The sequence below is a fragment of the Gavialis gangeticus genome, unplaced genomic scaffold, assembly GCF_001723915.1.
Source record: "Gavialis gangeticus isolate Ggan-Ray unplaced genomic scaffold, GavGan_comp1, whole genome shotgun sequence".
In the NCBI taxonomy this organism is placed as follows: domain Eukaryota; kingdom Metazoa; phylum Chordata; order Crocodylia; family Gavialidae; genus Gavialis; species Gavialis gangeticus.
The window spans coordinates 48,215,457-48,234,878 of record NW_017728992.1 but is presented as its reverse complement, the minus strand read 5'-3'; the positions used below and the strand labels follow the sequence as shown (position 1 = coordinate 48,234,878).

The 19,422-nt window shown below is 40.3% G+C and overlaps 1 protein-coding gene across 1 annotated transcript in view; it reads right to left on the bottom strand.

Moving 5' to 3' along the window:
• PRPF4B (pre-mRNA processing factor 4B) overlaps positions 1-18,661 on the bottom strand; it is a 42,922-nt gene extending 24,261 nt beyond the window's left edge. Inside the window, exons 1-7 of the mRNA XM_019518615.1 lie at positions 18,630-18,661; positions 17,931-18,131; positions 10,397-11,593; positions 5,667-5,837; positions 5,140-5,295; positions 4,257-4,338; positions 1,923-2,133 (exon numbers count right to left, since the gene is read on the bottom strand). Coding sequence (XP_019374160.1) covers positions 1,923-2,133; positions 4,257-4,338; positions 5,140-5,295; positions 5,667-5,837; positions 10,397-11,593; positions 17,931-18,131; positions 18,630-18,661 — 2,050 coding nt within the window. The remainder of the gene's footprint in view (positions 1-1,922; positions 2,134-4,256; positions 4,339-5,139; positions 5,296-5,666; positions 5,838-10,396; positions 11,594-17,930; positions 18,132-18,629) is intronic.
• Between the last annotated feature and the right edge of the window lie 761 nt (positions 18,662-19,422).

Sequence of the window (19,422 nt, the reverse complement as noted above, 5' to 3'; positions counted from 1 at the left end):
CTTTCCTAATCTTTTTTTTTTTTTTTTAGTTGTGTACTGTGAAATACTATACAATATTTTATTGTTATTTAGTATTTAATTTGTTTGTGTACTGTGCAAAATAACCATACTGGAGAGCTATAATAAATCCTATTACTGAGCTTTTACATTTAGCAAACTTTGATTTTTTGGGTTTGAATATTTCATGGAGTTGATCAAGCTCCTGAATGCGAACACCATACTAAACAATCTCTGTGAATAAGCAAATCAAACAAGTACATCCAGCTCTGAGGGGAAAAAATGCCACTCCCCCCCTCCCCTCCCCAAAATCAAACAAAGACAAACCCTTTTAATCAGATGTTAGAAAACTAATTGAAGCACTTTCTGAAGCACTTTTATAAAAATGGCTACTATATGGAAAAAATGACACCTGCCTGGACTGCAAACACATACAGGAAAAATCCTGCTATGTAGCCCCTGATACATGTGTGTTGAAGTGGATGAAGAACAAGTAGAAAGCTTTTCTCTCTAGCTTAACAGAAGGGCAAAATCTTTTCTGGATTCTTTTAGGAAGCCCTATGGTGTACACTGGCTTATAGTTTCAGTACAAAATAGTTTTACCACCTCCCCAATGTCTTCTGTGACTTGAGAGGTCTTTAGGGCTAAGTATGACATGCTTCTCCATGCCACTGCTGCAACTTATAGTATAATCAGTAAGCTACTTAACCTTCATGCTATCTCAGTCTGTAGTTCCATCCTTCTGGTTTAGACCAGTGGTGGTTCCACCTCTGGCGCATGCAGCCTAGCACTTGGGGTTCCCTTACAGGTCTGGGGATTTAACAGTAGGAGAGCAGTGGTAGTGTTAATTGCCACAGCTTCCAGAACCATGGCAATTAAGACTGCCACATTTCCAGACCTACAGGGACCCCCACCGGCCAGGTGACATGGTCCTGTGAGCTGGAAGTTAATACAGGTTACCATTAATACAGACCAGTGATTATCAACCAGGGTTCTGTGACACCTGTGGTGCCAAGCAATATGAAACATTGTTAGGGGATGTAAACACCTACAAGATTTACAAGATAAATCCAGAGACTTCAAATAGGACTCCATTATGTAAAAACAATCTGACCTGTTATGGTCTTTCTAGGTTCTCTGCAGCAGAAAAATGGCTCTTATTATTTTTCCATAGTCAAAAGATGAGTAAAAACTAACAGCTGGCATTTTCTGAGGTGTGCCTTGAGTCTAACTACTTGACTACCACTTGGAGCAAATTGAGGTGTACTGTGCTTGTGATCAGACAAGCAAGTTGTTCTCCACAACCCTAATTAGAAAATTTTCAATAGCACAGAATGCACCAGACACGTACTCTTTATTCCCCTTGTTGCACCACACAACAGGATTTTGGCCTATATTTATATAATATTATTATAATTATTTTTGGAGGAAAGGAGGAAACGAATCCTTCCTGCCATGATAGCAATCATTTTGTCCAGAGGGCAAAACCCTTACAACCTTGCCTTAAGTCCATTCTGGCTTTGCTGCAACAATTAAATATTCAGAGATGTATGCACATTCCTCAGTGACAACTATTCCTTAAAAAATTCACAAAGCAAAAATGACTCAAGGTTTGCTAAATAGAAAGTTTTAGAAGAACATAAATTAAAAATACTTTAAAGATATAAAATTAAACTACAATAGAAAGGCATCCACATATGTTGTCACAGTTCAAAATACTAATTGCTTAAACTGTTAACAATGCTGAAAACAGTTCTCCCATTTACACTATCTTCTTTGGAAAAGTATTTTAATCTTTAAGAAGTTTTCAGTTTTATGGCATTCTAGGGTAACTTATTTACAATTTTTGCAGACTGTGCTTGCTGCAATGCTCTCCCCTTCAAACCTCTATTATTACATTACAGCATCCAATTTCAGATTCTTACCATTATTCTGTTCAACTGTCATGAGGTTATGTTTTGCTTTTACAGAGGCCTCAAATGTATCAACATTTTCCCGTTCATACTCCTTAACATCAGCAGCCACTCGTTCCAAGATGTCATCTGGTGAATTTGAGCGACTACGCGTGCTGCTTTGAGGACTGCTTGGTTCAGATGGCACAGACATGTTACTGTCTTCAGTCAAGTACTTATATTTCTGCAAAGAAATGTTATCATGTTACTCCCAATATTCTGGTTTAACACAGCCTCAATATATTCTGTATATTGGTAAATATATTGTCTTAAATTTAAATGGCTCATATTTGAATTAAATGTTATATTTACACTTAATTTGAATTCTAATAACAGTATATTGTCTGCTGGATAAGGTAAGAAATTTGTTTTAAGAAAATGTAATATAGGAGGAAACTAGGGATATAAAAGGTTAAACAATTAATTGTTTAACCAGTAAGTGCAGTGATAACCAGTTAGCTTACCAGTTATCCTTTAGCTTGGGATGGGTGCAGGTCTGGCAGGTAAGAGGGGAGTGGTGGGGGAAGGGAAGCTGAATGGTGCTCCCTCCTTCCCAGCACAGGGCTTCAGGTGGGTTGCTGTCTGGCTTGGGCTTGCCTCCTCCCCTGTTCCTAGCAGTCAAAGGGCTCTGGGAGCCAGGAGCAGCTCCCAGCAGCAGCTGTGTCCAAACTGCTGTGTTATCAGTTAATCATTTAACTGATATAATTAGAGGTTAAACAAATATTTTTTAAAGACATTTACAGCCCTAGAGAAAACAATAGTAACAAAAAAACCTAAAATCTGATTTTTAATCCTTCAGAAATCTCTGTTCAGCATTTAGATGTATTCAAATTTTTGTAAGGCCTTGTATAAGTGGTGAAGCTAAAAGCAAGCTTAGCTACTTTTTTGTGTTTGACAAAATACCAATATTAAGCATATTAGTAATATAAATTTGGTCCCTATGTAATGAAATAAGGCTTGCAATATTCAACATTTTATATGAATATGACCTTTCCATATTATTTGGAAAGTGCAGAAAACTGGTAAAGTGGCTTTATTTCAATTTTAGTATATTTGAACAGGAAGATTTCAGTTTACTGCAATCAGATGTCTCTAATCATTCATCGCATACATTTTTGTAATACTAAGATTTTTGGTGTCTTGAATGGCATAGGGATGTTACAGAAATGATCTCCCTATTACTCTCTACACTTTCCTGGAAGCTGAACCAACTTGGCAACAACTTGTTAGCATCTTCCAAGGCTCAGCTCTATGGTGGCTCATCGAGGGGTTCAGATTCCAAAGTCTGAATCTAGTGTGCCTTTAAACACACTACAAACTTTTTTCTTAATTAGGTTTTGCCCGATTTTAGGGTTTTGGTCAGCAATGTTTCTGAAGGCAGCTAAGGTATTTTTGTTTGCTGGGGTATAATGTTTTGTTTTGAGGTATACTGTTTCTGAGGTTTGTTTTTTCTCATAAAGCACCATACTTATATTTTTCCTTAAGAAAACATTTTCCTTTAAGAAAAAAAGCTTTGGAAAAGCTTTGTGTGCTTTGATACAACTATTGCTATAGAATTCTATGGCTATATACAGTATACATATGCCAAAGCATACCCAGTGTCACAAAAATGACTCACTTGGACTAGGTTGTTTTTGTAACACGGATGTAAAGTTTCAATCCAAATAGTATTTCACAACCATAATGAAAAATAAGTGTCAGATTCTGACAACCTTAATTTCATTAGCATAAGTGGAGATCATGACATTTTTCATTATACAAATCTTACTTAAAAGAATCAAGAACACATAACAGTCTATAATGTAGGCCAAGGGTGGCCAATCTGCAGCACACATGCCAGAAGTGGCACAAGCAGCTGCCTAGATGTGGCAAGCCCCAGGCAAGCTCAATAAAGAGGCTGAAATACTAGATGCAGAGAAGTGGTGTTGGGTGTAACTACTGTAAACCAGGTTAACCCTTTCCTGGTCTGACAGCCACTACAGAATTCAGGGCTTTGAATTTAAATCTGCCATTTAAAATTGCAGCAGTTGTGGTGCCAAGTAAAAAGTTAACTTGGCTTTTGGTGCTAAGACCTCTCTTGCAACAGTATCCTGCACTCACTCTACTCAGCCAGAACAGGGAAACCCTTCATTCTGGTGCCCCAGGGCACAAACCCATATTGGGTACAACTCTGGGGCACAGGGATCAGAGAGGCACTCTTGGAGGGTCAGGGCTTAACTTGTGTAATACCAGCAAAAAGGGATGGCCATCACTGATGTAGGCAAACAACCAATTGCAGTAATCTTAGCATTAAACACAATCACACACCTGAACGATTGCTTGCCTCTGTAATCTTCTCTGTTCAATCAGTGCTTCTTCATCTTCTTCTTCTACATCAAAATCTTCAAGGCTAAGATGATAATTATTAATATTTATACAGCAACATAAATGTATATAGCTCTTTACGGAACCTAGAAAACAATGTTCTCTCTGCTTTAAAGAGTTTACAGTTGAAACAATGAAGTCTACTGTACAGTTGTAGATCTCAAGGTAAGTACCTAGGTTTGTTTGTTTTAGCAACACTGGAATATTAAAAAATTCATTCTTTGGTCTTATTACTTGTTCAATTGTGAGGTAAAACAAAGGAATTGTCAAATCAAAGAATTAGGTTATCTGAGGCTCCTTAAGGAAGTTTATTCTCTGCCATCATATTTAGACATTCTGTGTTTTATATTTTTGAATTCAAACTGAACACTACTGGCAAAGGCATGAAAAATATTAAGAGCAGAATAAATCAAAAGCTTGTAGATTTTCAGCTTGGCTGCTTTTCCTACAAAATTTGCATGCTAAATATAACTATATACATAGTGTTGATTCAAAACAATATATATTGTTAAACTGGGGTGTCTAAAACAATTTATAAATATTTAATGAGCCTTACACTTGTGCTATGATCAATGTTTTCTCAAGCAAGTAAACTGAGGTAAAGAGACACTAAGTGACTTCAACGAGACTGAACCCATCCCCCCCTCTTCCCTTCAGACATTTTTCCCATTTTCTTCATTTCTGCAAAAAAGATTCTGATCAGCACAAATGAGTTAATCATAAAGACTTGTACTGAAATTAGGCAATAGTCTGGGACTCTAGCTGCCATGAAAATGAATATCATTACATTTTCCCATTAAGTCAGACATAAGAAATATATTCTTACTTCTCATCTGATGATGATTCCTGGTCAGCTTTCATGCCTTCAGAAAGACTCCCTTTAAATTTATCTTCTTTAACTTTGCTTCTACTCCTACGTCTACGACCACCCCGTGACCTGGACCTCCTTCTCAGACGAGACCGACTTCTTCGACCTCTGTCCCTATTAAATGCAAGAACAATATTGTAAAAGTGTCAAGTGAAACAGAGATGAAGGATTGGGTTAGTTAGTTTTGACATATGCTTGATTTGTTTTTATAGATTTCAGTCTATACAACACACAACCTTCTTAAAAAGTAAGCTTCAGCAAGAAAGCATTAAGCACTTTACCCTCTTATCCTTCTTTAACATCTGAAAGCAGGATAAAGTGAGTTGAAGACTGTGCTACTGCATAATTTGTTGGGGCGATGGGAGGAAATCTGTGAGAGTTTTAAAGATAAGCTAATAAAGACATGTAATATTCTGTTATTCAATTTGAATACATGAAAAAGATATATATACTGTGCACAAGAAAGATGGCAGAATTGTTTTTACCTCCTCCGAGGAGACCTACTCCTCCTCCTTGGAGATCGGCTACGTCGCAGTGGTGAGCGAGATCGCCTTCGGATGGGAGATCTAGACCTTCTTCTAGACGGGGACCATCGGGGAAGACTGGTTTCTTTTGATCTCTCGCGTCTAGACAGGATATCATCTCTAGGTCGTGTCCTTGAAATTAAGAAAAAAAGTAGTAAAACCAGAAAAATGGAAGACACCATTATTTCCTCTAAAATCTCGCTTGAAAAATTTACTGCAAGGGAGATGCAAACAAATGGGCTTCTGGGGCAGGGAAGGTAAATACACTGCTGTGCTGGCTACACTCCTTGTATGTCTCCCCTCATGAATGAAAATACCTGCACTGACACAGGTCTAAGTACAGGACAGTTTTGCCAACACAGCTTGTTAATTACTACCAGAGAACTAAGAAGTAGCTCTCTACTACATTTGAGTTTAGGTCTTGAGTTAACAATGATCTATTTTTTAAATTTAAACAATGGTATTAAAATAGAAATACAAACATCAAAATGTTAGAATCCAGAGGAGAAAAATGAAAACAACTCAAATTTAGGCTTGAGGAACCTGAGCAACCACTTTAGCTTCCATTTTCATTTTGAGAACACACCTTGACCAGCCCTCACCGTGCTCTGATCATCATCATGTGGACTGTATTATAATAAATGAAAATGAGTAATCAAAAAGTTGTTTTCTCAGATATCACTTGAGTTAACTGATGACAATATATTTTTAGAAAATATCTAGAAATGTTAATGCATTGTTAAAAAGTATTGCCAACCCTGACACTGACTCAGCATTTATCTCTCACTGATTTATACAGATTCACTTGAAACTAAGAATTGTGTAAAAACAGAAACTGACGCCAGTAACTGAATTGAAACAATAACTGAAGTCTCAAACTGTAAGGAATGCAATGCAAAATTCTAGAATAGAAGAGTTTGAAGTAATTGCCAAAATCTTTAATTGGTCAGGAAAAGTAAATCTTAGAAAAATATACTTACACCTCTACCACAATGTAGATAAGGAAGATTTACTAATTCCTCAACACATTTTTGCCTGTGGTCAGGGGGTTGTTTTAGTTGCTATATTTCATCATTAAAGAAAAATCTTTCGCGTCTGAAAGATATAGAAACCTATTTTGTAATGATACAGCTTTTGTCTGCTAATCTAGTGTCAGTGATCTCAGCTACGTATCACTGATGTGTGTACAGAATTGCTGGGCAAACACATGAAAACGTGGTTTTCAATCCTTTTCTCAATAGTCCAGAGAAATGCATTGCTTACACACACAAAAAGTAAATTTAGCAATATTCACAAGCAAGCCACACAGGAACATACTTGTACATTGAGGGAGGTTGCATTACATTACAAAGTAATATTCAACCTTATACAGAAATCATGTCATTCAACTCTGAAATAGTGTAAAAAATAGCAGCTAATTCAGATTTACATGGCAATTATCTTGATGAAAGGTAGCTGGGGAATATATTTAATACAAATGGAACCAGTGGAAATTTAGGTAGGCAAAATAGAGTTACCTCAATCTGTATTTGGAGATAGAACTTTAATACCGTCAAGTGTACCACAGCATGGAGTACCATATTTGCCTACCTCCTCCTGAACTGCCAACACATTTCTCATGAAAGAGTTTGTTCTAAGTCTCCCACTGAAGTACTGATTCCACCCAGCTGTGTATCATGGCGTAATGAAATGCTAATGTAAGGTGATATAATGGAAAATGAAACAATAACTCCCCTTTTTTAATGTTTAAATTTAATTTTAAAATAATGTTTAAGTGTATTTTTGTTAGAGTCAAAGATAATGCTTAAATAATCCATTGTAAACTCTTATAAAACTTGTAATTCAACAGAGATCTCATGTCTATGCTACCTGTCAAAAGCTGCATAATTATGCACTTGACAGACTGTATTAAAACTTGCTTGAAACATAGCATGGAAGACGTTAGGGCACACACATGAACTGGAAACTGGTTTAAAAGGAAAACAAAATGAAAAGACATATGGTAAAGTGAGAGTCAAAAGAGCTGGTAATGATGCAGTACTAAATGCTTTACTATTTGGAATGACATGAGTGTAATTAGCAAAATCTGGTCAACACTGGGTGCATCTACATGTGTAATTAATTCAAAGCAATAAACTCTGGTGCAATAACTGTCAGAGTTTACTGCTTCTAAGCACACCACTTGAATGTGTGCCTGACATGTTGAGCCAGGCCATCTCCAACCCACCAACCCAGCTCAACGTGCTGTGGAGGACCTGACTGGGGCACGAGGGTGCTACAATGTGGGACTAGCTAGCAGGCAGCCCCCGCACTTAAGCACCCTCATGCCCCAGACAGCCCCTCCAGCATCTACACATGCAGTGCTGCAGAGTAAAAAACTCCACAGCAGGATACTACTTCTTTTACTAGTAAGTACTATTCTGCTGTGGAGTTAATTAGTTTCCTGCCGCCTAATAGGGCTGCAAGTGTAGACATGAGACATTTGCTGTGGAGCTAATTAGTCTACTCTGCAATAAACAGCTTGTGTAAACATGCACCCTGGGGATTTAAACAATTACCACCATCAGGGGGCACCCTCCAGTGCACCAATATTAGTGCAAATCTGCACTGCATAAAAATCCAAGATTTACCCTAGCAGACCTTACCTACTATTTAAAAAAGGAATAAATTAATTTGGCATAAAAAGCAGCCTTGCTTACCAACAACACTAGCCACTAGGTGCAGCTCCAATTAAATGTACTCCCTTACTGCTAATTACTGCATTTTCTCATATATCATACCCTCACCAAAATAAGGAAGGCAAACTGTACAAAGAAAGAAAAAAAAAGATTTTTCCAGAAACGTGACTGCTCAGCCAAAACCTGGTGCCATTGACAGCAGCTGTGAAAATCTTAACACTGGATTCCATCCTGTTTGTTTGCTATCCCAGAGAGAAGCTAACAGCCATACCGCAGCACAGCCTCTCCATGCTTTTATTCCTCCATGTTTCTATTCCAAAGAAAAAAAAAAATCAGCATTCCCATTTAAGACTTGCACACAAATATTGGAGGGCTGATTTTTTGAGAATAAGTGTGTAAGGTAGGCTAGTAAATACAGCAATACAAATCACCGCTGTGGGCAACGTTAAGACCCATTGGTTTCCTTCTGTTGAGAAAACTATGGGCAGCAATAGAAGCATACCTCATTTGTGAGGAAACACGATCATAAAAAAATTTAAGAGCTTTTTGTAAATATAGTACAGTGCGTCAACCTCATCACAGCAGCCAAAATCAAGGGGAGAAAAGGGAACAAAGGCAACCTTTTCTTTTCCTGTCACTTTTCCATTGTAGCCAGACACCCATGGAAGCCATAAAGTAGAAATACTGCCCTATCAGTGTCCTTACTAACAGGAGTGGTACTCAGTGAAAGGAAATTCTTTTATCCTCTAGACCAGTAGCCAATTTTAAGGGACCTTAAAATTAATCAAGCTAAAGCTTATTACTACTGTAACACAGCTTGGCCCCAAAAGGTAGCTTTTAAACATTTGAATGCCACTGATCCTGGGCCTGCTTCAGATCCAACCTTCCCAAACTTCTGATACCTGGAGCACACCTTTTTTCATCTGGATTAAAAGTCAGCAGCACATTTCACTCTTGCACCTAAAAAAGCATATATTTTTTCAAAACAAACATATTCCATTTTCCTACCACAGGAAATCATAACAGTGCTGAGATGTACCATTAACAATGACACTAAATGCATCTTTCTTGAAGGAAACAATTTGTCTCTATACCAGTGGTTTTCAATTTTTTTAATCCTCAAGGGTCCCCTCCATATCTTTCCTGACATTTACAGCACCCCAAATGAAAGTCACTGTGATGGACCCAAATTTCAGGAAAGATCCGGAGGAGAGCTTTGAGGCTAAAAGTGGAAAATCACTGCTGTAGCTGGTGCCACTTAAGGGCAGGAGAAACAGGACCTCACTCTGCTGTGCTCTTCTTTCCACTATCTGCTTCTGCCTAACCCCTGATCTGTACCGGGAAGTGGGGGACAGTTTTCACTGCTGAGGCTGCTCCTCCAGGGTCCCACACAGCAGTGACCACCCCCATATCTCCTTCTGCCAGCCCCATAAATACAGAAGGGGTGGAGGGGATGAGCCGGGCTGCAAAGCATGGCTCCACCTGTGTGTCCACCCACTTCCAGTAGAAGATGCTGCCGGGGGTGTTGAGGGAGGCCAGTACAAGGGCTGCCTGGGGCAGGGAAGGTAGCAGAAGCAGCAGCAGTTCCTAAAGGAGCAGTCGCAGGCACCGCTAAAGTAGCTGGGGCAGGCGCAGACAAGGAAGAAGGGAATAGCCTAATTCTAGGCACAACAGAATGATAAAAAAAACAACAAAAACAAAAACAAAACACAACAAACCCCAACCTAATAAAGCACTCAACTACAGAATCTTTGTTGCCAATTGTGATGCATGCACCATAAGAGCCACCCTGCCTGACTCCCAGATCCCAAGCTGGGTTTGCAGGTGTGGCAATCAAGAAAACAAAAAAGCATTTTCTATGGGTGTGATATTAATGGGCACTACCAACAAGTTAACAATGACATTTTTACAGATACCTATAAAGTTCTAAACAGTTAATTTCAGCACTTATTTGCACGTCATATTATAATGCAATTCATTAAAGGTTTTCAACTTTTTTAAGTTAAAATTTACCTGGGAGAAGAAAGACGCCTCCTTTCTGATTCTCGTCGCTTTCTTTCTGCTGATCTGCTCTTTGCTCTTCTACCTGGAGACTGAGTCCGAGAAGGAGACTTACTCTGCTTAGATCTACGATCATTAAGGAGAGGAGATCTACTTCTTCTTGATTTTTCACGTTTTGGAGATAAGCTTCTTCCTTTAGGGCTACGACCAGGTCTCCTAGGAGACCTGTTTTCTTTCCCTGAAGAAGCATCTTTTGAAGGCGATTTAATAGGTTTCTTTTCTTTCTCAGCCTCTGACCTCCTTGATTTCCTATCTTTGGACCGTGATCTTCTGTCTTTGGATTTGTCTCTTAATTCTGTTGGAGATTTAGATTTTTTGCCACGATCTCTATTTTTGCTTTCATTTACCACTGGAGACTTTCTGCGATCTCTAGATTTATTTTTTTCATCTGCTTTATTCCTATCCTCTGGGGGAGATTTAGACTTTCTATTTTTCTCTTGAGACCGCCTTCTAAGCGTTGGAGACTTTGATTTCCTTGTCTGATCTTGGGACTTACTTCTTTTATGTGGACTTTTTGATTTTCTCCTCTCTTTTGACTTGCTTCTAGTTGTTTTCTCTTTGACTCCATCAACTCCTACTTTGCTTTTCTTTTTTTCGGATCGGTGCCTAGTCCTCTCTTTTGTTTCAGTATTCTTACTTCCTTTCTTTGAACTAGTTTTATTGTCCACAAGCTCTAATTTCCCCTTTGTGTTTGATGATTTAGTTGTAGATCTATTCCCATTTCGCACTTTCTCATTGATTTCACCCTCTTCTTCAGAACCTGACTCATAACCTTGTAATATTAACCCCATCCCAGATTGGACTTTTCCTTCCATTAACTCATTCTCAAGTTCAGCTTTTAATAATGCTCTTTGTTTCTCCAAATCTTCTAGTGGAGCTAAAAAATCAATTTTAGTTCTTTTTGCTGGTCCATCTTCTTTATCAGAGGCATCAACAACCTCTTTCCGTTTATGTTTCTTATGCTTGTGCCTGTGTTTATGTTTTTTGTCCTTGTCTTCTTCTGAAGAATGTTTGTGTTTCTTGTGCTTGCTTCGGTGTTTGTGTTTCTTCTTTTTGTGCCGGCTGTGCTTGTTTTGAGGCTGCTCTCCCTCTGATATTTCCCCATTTTCTTCATTTGCACTTCTTTCAGAAGTATCAGCATCTTCAATTCTGCAAAGTTATGAAAACATCGATCAGCAAATGCCAAATATCTCTACTCACTATGGTTCTGATATTTTTTTCATCTTGACAATTTCATTGTAAACAAACTAATACAAATCCTTTAAAAAGCCAAGAAACCTAGAACTTGTACTCAAACAAGAAGAAACTGAGATGTTATTTTTAGTCTGTGGAATTGTGCCAGGGTGCATCACATAACCAAGTTGTAACAGCAGATAAACAGGCATCCAAACAGGTTACTACAACATCCAAAAGGGTACTAACAGATCTAGGAAGTACCTTAATAAATGATGTGAACATCAGCAATGTCAAATGATGTTAATTTTTAAGTTTCATATTGACAGTATCTATTAATGCCAGACAACTGTGCTACAGAGTGTATTTAGGCGCTATCATACTTATCTTTATTAATCTCATTTAGTATTTTGCTCAGTTCAGTACTAAAGCTTTTAAATAATGTATTTTTAAATGACAAAATATGCTACTTGGATACAAGTCCTGCACTTAGGATGGAACAATCACACACACCAATACAGACTGGGGACAACTGAGTAGGCTGTAGTGCCACAGAAAGAGACCCAGAGGGTTGCAGGGGACCATAAAGTGAATGAGCCAGTGTGTACTTGCTTAAAAAAAAAAAAAAGCCGACAGCATACTGGGCTGCATAAACAAGACTGTCACTTGCAACTTAAGGGAAGCAATTCTTTCATTTTATTCGGCCCTGGTGAGGCATCACCTGGTACTCCATGTTCAGCTTTTGGCACTAATCTTCAAGAAAGATGTGGACAAATTGTAGGAGTCCAGCAGAGAGCAACAAAAATGATTAGAGGCCTAGGAATTATGACTTAAGAGAAAAGTCTGGAAGAACTGGGGTTACTTTAGCCTGGAAAAGAGAAGACAGAGGGGGAGGTAATTTGTTTACAGTCTTCAAATATCTGAAGGAAGAAAGTGGTGCGAGATTATTCTCTGTGGCCACAGGAGGTAGGACAAGAAATAATGCAACAACATTGCAACAAAGGAATTTTTGTTTACATATCAGAGGCTGATATTAAGAACTTTCTCACTGTAAGGTAAGTGCTGGAACAAGATACCTAGAGGTTGTAAAATCTTCATCCTTGAAAGTTATTAAGAGCAGTTTAGACAAACATCTGTCCAGAACAGTGGTGTTCAAGCTTTTGGCCCCATGAGCCAGATGAGTAGTACGGAGCCAGTCCACAGGCCAGACTGAGTTCCATGGGGTTTTGGGTAGGAATCAGGCCCTGGGGCCCAGCACTGTCCCTTAACACCTGATATAGCATGCAGGGCCTGGCATTTTCCAGGGGTCTAGAAATTTGGCAGCAAAGAAGCAGTGGCATTGCTCTCCTACTGTCAAATTTCCAGAGTCACAGGGAACCCTGCAGGTCAGATGACAGCTTGCCACGGGCCAGATCTGACCCACAGGTGGAGAGTTGAACATCCCTGGTTTAGACAGTAATACGCCTATCTTGAGCAGGGGGTTGGACATGATGACCTTGCAAGGTTTCTTCTAGTCCTCCAAGATTCTATGATTCTATAACAGTTCAGTAACACAGAAATTTAACAGAAGAACTCTACCTTTAACGTTACAGTTATACTGGCAAATCTGTACGGCAATAAGCCCTGAGACTACTAAAATATGATTCTGCAGAATATTCTCTTCATTGTATCGCAGTAGTTGCACCACAACTGCAAGAGTCATTAGGAAGTATACCATTTTCAACATGACTTTTGCTACATTCTGATTACATGCTGGTAATACGGCCACAGATTAAATACCTAATGCTAATTGTCAAGGTAATTTATGAAACTGCTAAAATTTGAAGCTACCATCCTGTCACCGGCATGCTGATCTTTTGTTACTGTGCCATTATGGTGCGTTTTACGTATATACCAAGTATCTAGCCAGTAAAGGAACCCACAAAATCATTCTATAGAACCTAAATTTAAAGAGAGACATTTCCAGACCTGACAACTAGTAAATCTTTATCAATGTTAGGGTAAAAGATGTGCATGTTGTTTTTAAAGCATACTAGCTAACTCTATGAAAACCACAGCACACAGAAAACTGTGCATTTTAAATGTACTGAAAATGGCTGAGGTAGGGTTTTCACAACTTTCACTGTCTACATTATGACCTTAGAATTGGGCTAACTTAGAAAAAAAGGGGGAGTTTGCCTAGACAATAGACAAGTGGGAGTCAAGTGCAAACCAAAGCAGCATCTTTTTGCAGGATAAGCTGCTCTAGTTACTTAACTGCCTCTACCCTGGATATTTCACAGGATCCAAACTCCCTCTCTCTCCCTGCAAAGATAAGGGTTTACAAAGTTACTGGGAGCAGACAGAACTGCATCAAATAGCTGTGCAGGACCGCTGACATCCTCCTGCTATTTTCAACAGCTTTTATTATTACAAAAGGCATGTCTTTTCTTATCAGCTGCACAGGACTGATGAGCTCCAGGTGATAGAAGGGACAGGCTTTGAAGCACAAGCTGCAGCACACAGCTGAGCAGCAAATACTTAAGTTGGTAATCCACTGCAAATTAAGTGGGCTGCAAAACACCTAGATACAAGTGATCCAGGTTCTACTGGACTAATTTTACCAAGCAACAGCAGAGTGACTTTAACAAAGATGTCATCCCCTTTAATGGCTGGTATTCAGAAAGCTACAGAATGTAACATTCACTGGAAGTTCTACAACACAAGAGCTGGGTGAGGCACAGAAATAAATTCATCCCACTGCTGTCCAACTGGCCCTTTAAGGGCCACATGCAACCTATGAGGGCTTAAGTTCCAGCCCCCAGATTCTCACTCGGCTGCTGCTTCCCATTGCTCCAACAGCCAGTGTCTCTGGGCTCTCCATCCTTCCTCCAGCTACCACTTCTTCCCTTTGCCCCAAGGTGCTGGGCAAGGTAGGGCAGCACAGTGTAGCAAGTTGAGGGCGAGTCCAAACTGCATGCAGTGGGAAGAGTAGGAAATGCACAAGGGGCAGCAGTGTGGGGAGCTGCTCAAAAGGGCATGTATCGCAGCAGTGTAGGGGAAGTATCACACTAGCACAGGGACAAAGCAACAGCAGGGGAGTGACCAGTGCAGTGTTGGGAATGGAGATACCTGCAAAGAGCAGTAAGGAGGGAGCATCCATGCAGTGCGCGACCCATAGCTTAACCAGTGCAGCTCATGGGATGCATGACTCCCAGCTTTCTCAGAAGCTGGACAGTCTCGATCTATCCCAAAACCATTTATTTCAGTGGATGAGGCTCATGAAGTGGCAGAACACTGAATGCCTTCTATATTCCTGCATGTGGAAGGGGGATGCGTTCCCTACATATAAGACAACCATAAGCCACAGGCTGACATGAAGATGCAAGTATCAAATCAGTGTCCAAGAATGAAATCCTGCTATAAATATCATTACCTTCTCCCTTACAAGTAGAAGCTTTAAAAGTTATTATAAATCATGAGACAGAAAAGCTTCCAAGTCACTTTAGCTGTAAAGTTTATTTATTTTAGTTATTACTACTCTATTGTTTTGAAAGCTGCATCATCTTTGAGCAAGCAAATGAGTTCAACTGAAAACATGCTACTACCACGTCAGCATTCTGATTGTAGTCACACAGTCTCATCTCTTCTATGCATCTCTCCTCACTGCTAATTACTAAGGTACTTGTATGTCAACAGAGGTCTTTATTTTTTATAGGTTTCTTCCAGATGCTTGTCATTACTTGTGACAATAAAATAACAGGGAGGCAAAAAAACAAAACAAAACTATTTTTAAACAACAAATTTTACACTGCATCAGCTACAACAGATGACAAAAAGATTCGGTATATATATTTTTCAGTTCCCGATATCGTCCAAGTTGAAGTTTCCATAAAATGTACAGTCTAAATCACACACTGCTAATGTAGCATCTCTTGAACAGCGCAGATAAGTGAGAACTATATGGTTTAGTTAATATGGAGGAAGAAATGCCCCAAATACATTTTTATGGGTAATAAGTAATAAAATTCTTCTACTTGTTACTGCAGAATCTTTTACTTAATATTTTAAATTGTACCTTGTAACATAAAAAATAAAGTTAAAACAATAAAAAACCCTATAGAAATTCAAGCTGTTCAGGATACTCTTCCTTTGCTAGGATAATGACATGTAATCAGTCATACAACTACTTATGGATTAACTTCTAACAACTTATTTTCATGTTCTCATATTTAATAACCTTGTCCTACACTTTGCATGAGTAGTACACTAGCTAGGACTCAGTAAAAATATACTGCAATATTAGTTTCCCCAATTGGCTACTTTGGGGGTGTGACTGTCATTTTCTTTTATGCACTACTTGTTTATTTGTTTACATAGCTGCTCACATTGAATGCTGTTCATAAATTTCTCAGAAATTTTCTTGATACCAGAAGCATCTTTGAATTGAATCAGCCATATAAAAAGAAAACAAAAACTATGAAATCTAAGACAGAATCTGTAAAAGCCAGAAAACTGCTATGATCCCAGCATGCCTTACGTGAATTACATATATTTAGTCTGTATAAGGTGTAAATTACCTAAAACAGAAATGGAAATTTGGAGTCCAGTTGCAAAAATCACCCTGCGTATCACAAGGGGATTCCACAAATGTAATGAATTGCTTATCTTGCATGCATGTGTATAAAAGGAGTGGGGGAGAAAGAAATAGAAATCATGGAGCAGACAGGCTGGAACATGATACAGAGCATGAACAGAGGGGCTAGGAAGCTCCCCATATAATATGGAAAACAGTTTAAGCCAGAACTTTTTCCAGTTCATCTTAGACATGTTTTACTGTAATTCTGAAACTTGTACTGCCTGATTCTGCATTTGCACAGTTCATATTTGGAACAATAATGGCTAGAAACATTGTATTAAAAATACCTGCAGTTGAAAGTCAGGTCCCCATACCTGCATACAAATGCATACAAGTGTGGAACTTTCTAACAAACCTTGTGAGAATGTTGTTGTCTAACTCTGCTTTTACAGTTTGTTTCTGAAGAAAGTTAACTTTCCGATAATTCCTTTAGAAGAGGGGTGTCAAACTCAAATGAGTTGGAGGGATGCATTCCCTGGTTTGCAGATGTCTGAGGGTCACCCTCCAGCTCTGGCCACAGTGGCAGAGCTTCCTGCGCTGGCAGCCTATCTCCTTGTGAGAGCTGGGGCACAGGCAACCACAGTGGCATCACAGGCAGAAACCATGGCTGGGATGGAGTCTTCCAGTGGCAGGCAGCAAGTGCCTCCCTATTGTTATCTGGCACGGGCAATACCAGCAGCACCACTGTAGAACGGAAATCCTACCACCATGGCCAGAGATCCCACTCAGCAGAAGGACCTCCTGCGGCATCAGCCAGCACACCACCCCTCTCCCCCTTAGCTTCTGCATGGATGCAGGCAGCCCCAGTATACCATGGGCAGAACCCCCACCAATGTGGCCACTACCCTACACACATAGCCCCATGTAGCAACAGAACTCCCCACTTTGTTCTGATAAAGTAGCATCAGTTCTGCCAGCAAGCAACAGAAGTCTTCCTGGAAGCCAATAGAAATCATGTACAAAGGCAACCATACTTTTGCCATCTACCACAGCCCTTAACTGCTGCTGCCTCATAGGGCATGTGGAATACCCTCCCACAACAGCCACTCTAGTGGAGCTGTATGACTCCACCCAGCCACATGTGCTCTGATGGCCTTCCTATGGCAGCTGTTGCACAGAGCTTGCACCAGCAGACAGCTTGTAATCCAGGCAAGCCAAAATACTATATCTACACTACAGGGACTGCAGGTGCTTTAACTACAGTGGGAGCACTTCATTAGGGTAGATGTAGCTCTGCCAGGTGGATTTTTCTACCAGCAAACCTACACCAGCTCCCCTAAATGACAAATATTTCCTAGAAAAAGCCAGGTTCACATTGGGGTTTTGTCAGCAGAGCTACACCAGCTACAGAACGAGATCCTAGCCAATACAGGCCTGCCGGCAGAGATGTCACGCAGAGAAACAGTAACTAACTTATCCAGCATGGTTAGGATTTACACTTATTCTGAAGGAAGTTCAACAAAAATATTACAAGTTGTAAAGACACTAACACATGGTCTGGTAAGTTTTTATTCCCATCTCAGAATTTTTCAAGCATTCCCTTTCCCCGGTCTTCCCCATGAACATATCATTTGTCAACATCTGCACTGAATTGTACTCATACTATATAATTTAGGATTTTTGCCCCTCTCCTCTCCCCATATATTGATATAGCTCAATGTGACATAGAAAAAGGCCTAGAACTCTACTTCATACCTTTGATCAGTAGAAAGTTGGGCAGGTTGTACCCTCAGAGCAGTGGACTCTTGGTCCCACAATGAGATAGAAGGAATCAGAACAGTTGCAGGAGTTGTCCTAGGACATAAAGGCAAGAAACTGGAAAAAACCCTCAACCTGATCTTTGCCTCGGGATTTGCCCTCCCCTCTCCCTGAGCATTGCTCCTGTGTTCTCCCAACCTGAATCCCTTTTCCCCAAAAGTTTTTACGTACTTCCCTACTCAGCCTCTCTCAAAGGTGGGATGGGAATTTATTTAGTTAGGTAGCTACAGACCATGCCCCTGCTTTGTTTTGCTATACTGATTGCTTCATAGAAATATAATATGCTAATTCTCAGGACAATCTTTCCAGTGTACACAGTCCATGGCTATGTAATGAAGGCAGGAGCTTTCTTTCCTAACAGGGAATTATGTAGTCTGGGACAACCTCACCCCCCAAAGCAAGCAGAAACCCCCCAAGGAATTCAACAAAAAAAAAATTTAAAAATAGAGCTCTTGCTGCTCAGCTTTCAATGGCCCTGGGGAGCCTGTAAAGTTTAAAATCAAGCAACAGGCACCAATACAAATTTTGGTTTAAAGCCTCTGTACAATTAAAAAATATAAAAACAAAAACACTTAATAAAAAACTAATCCAAAAGGCTTTAATTTGGTATGGTATATATCCATCTATAAAGAATACCTTAGGCCAAGGCTATCCAACTGCTGGCCCATGGGTCACACGGCCTACAAAGGTTAATATACTAGGGCTTGGTGCCAGGTCACCATTGCCCCCTTTATACATGCTGCTGCAGAGGCCCAAGTTTCTGGAGCAGGACCGCCAGGTGGAAAGGGGCCCGGGGCACAGAGGGGCTGCACTGCCACGCAGCATGGGGCTCAGGGACCCTGCGCACAGAAGTGCGACAGCCCTGCCTTTGGGAACTCGTACGCTGACATGCCTCAAACTAGAAACTTGGGCCCTAATACACTGACTGCCACCCCACTATGTTTGGCCCCTATTCCCACCAGGCCCAAAAATAGTGCAAAGGGCTCTTCTTTTGGAAAATAAGGACTTGGACCTCACCCCCCAGACCGGAGCATTAAGACAAGGCTGAGGGGCATTTAACCAGCTGGCTCCTGCCCACCCACCCTTCTTTCTTTCTATGCTGACCCCCCAACTTTGTCCCAGCTGCTGCCTCCCGCCTGAATCCAGGACTAGAATCACCTCGAGTTTCCTTTCTAGCTTCAAGAGATCTTGGCTGCCTGGTCAGGTAGCAGCTTTGTTTAAAAAAAAAAAAAATTAAAAGCAGGGGTGGGGGGGAGCTTGAGTGGTTCCAACTGGGCAGACCCTCCCCCACAGACAGACGTGACAGTCCGGGCGCTCAGGCGTCTCCCCCAGACCACAGCAGGGCAGGCACGGAGCTCCCCGGGAGGCCGGGCCCCGCGGTGGTCTCCTCACGCGCCGGGCCGGGCCCAGGCGGGGCCGCCACGCGCCC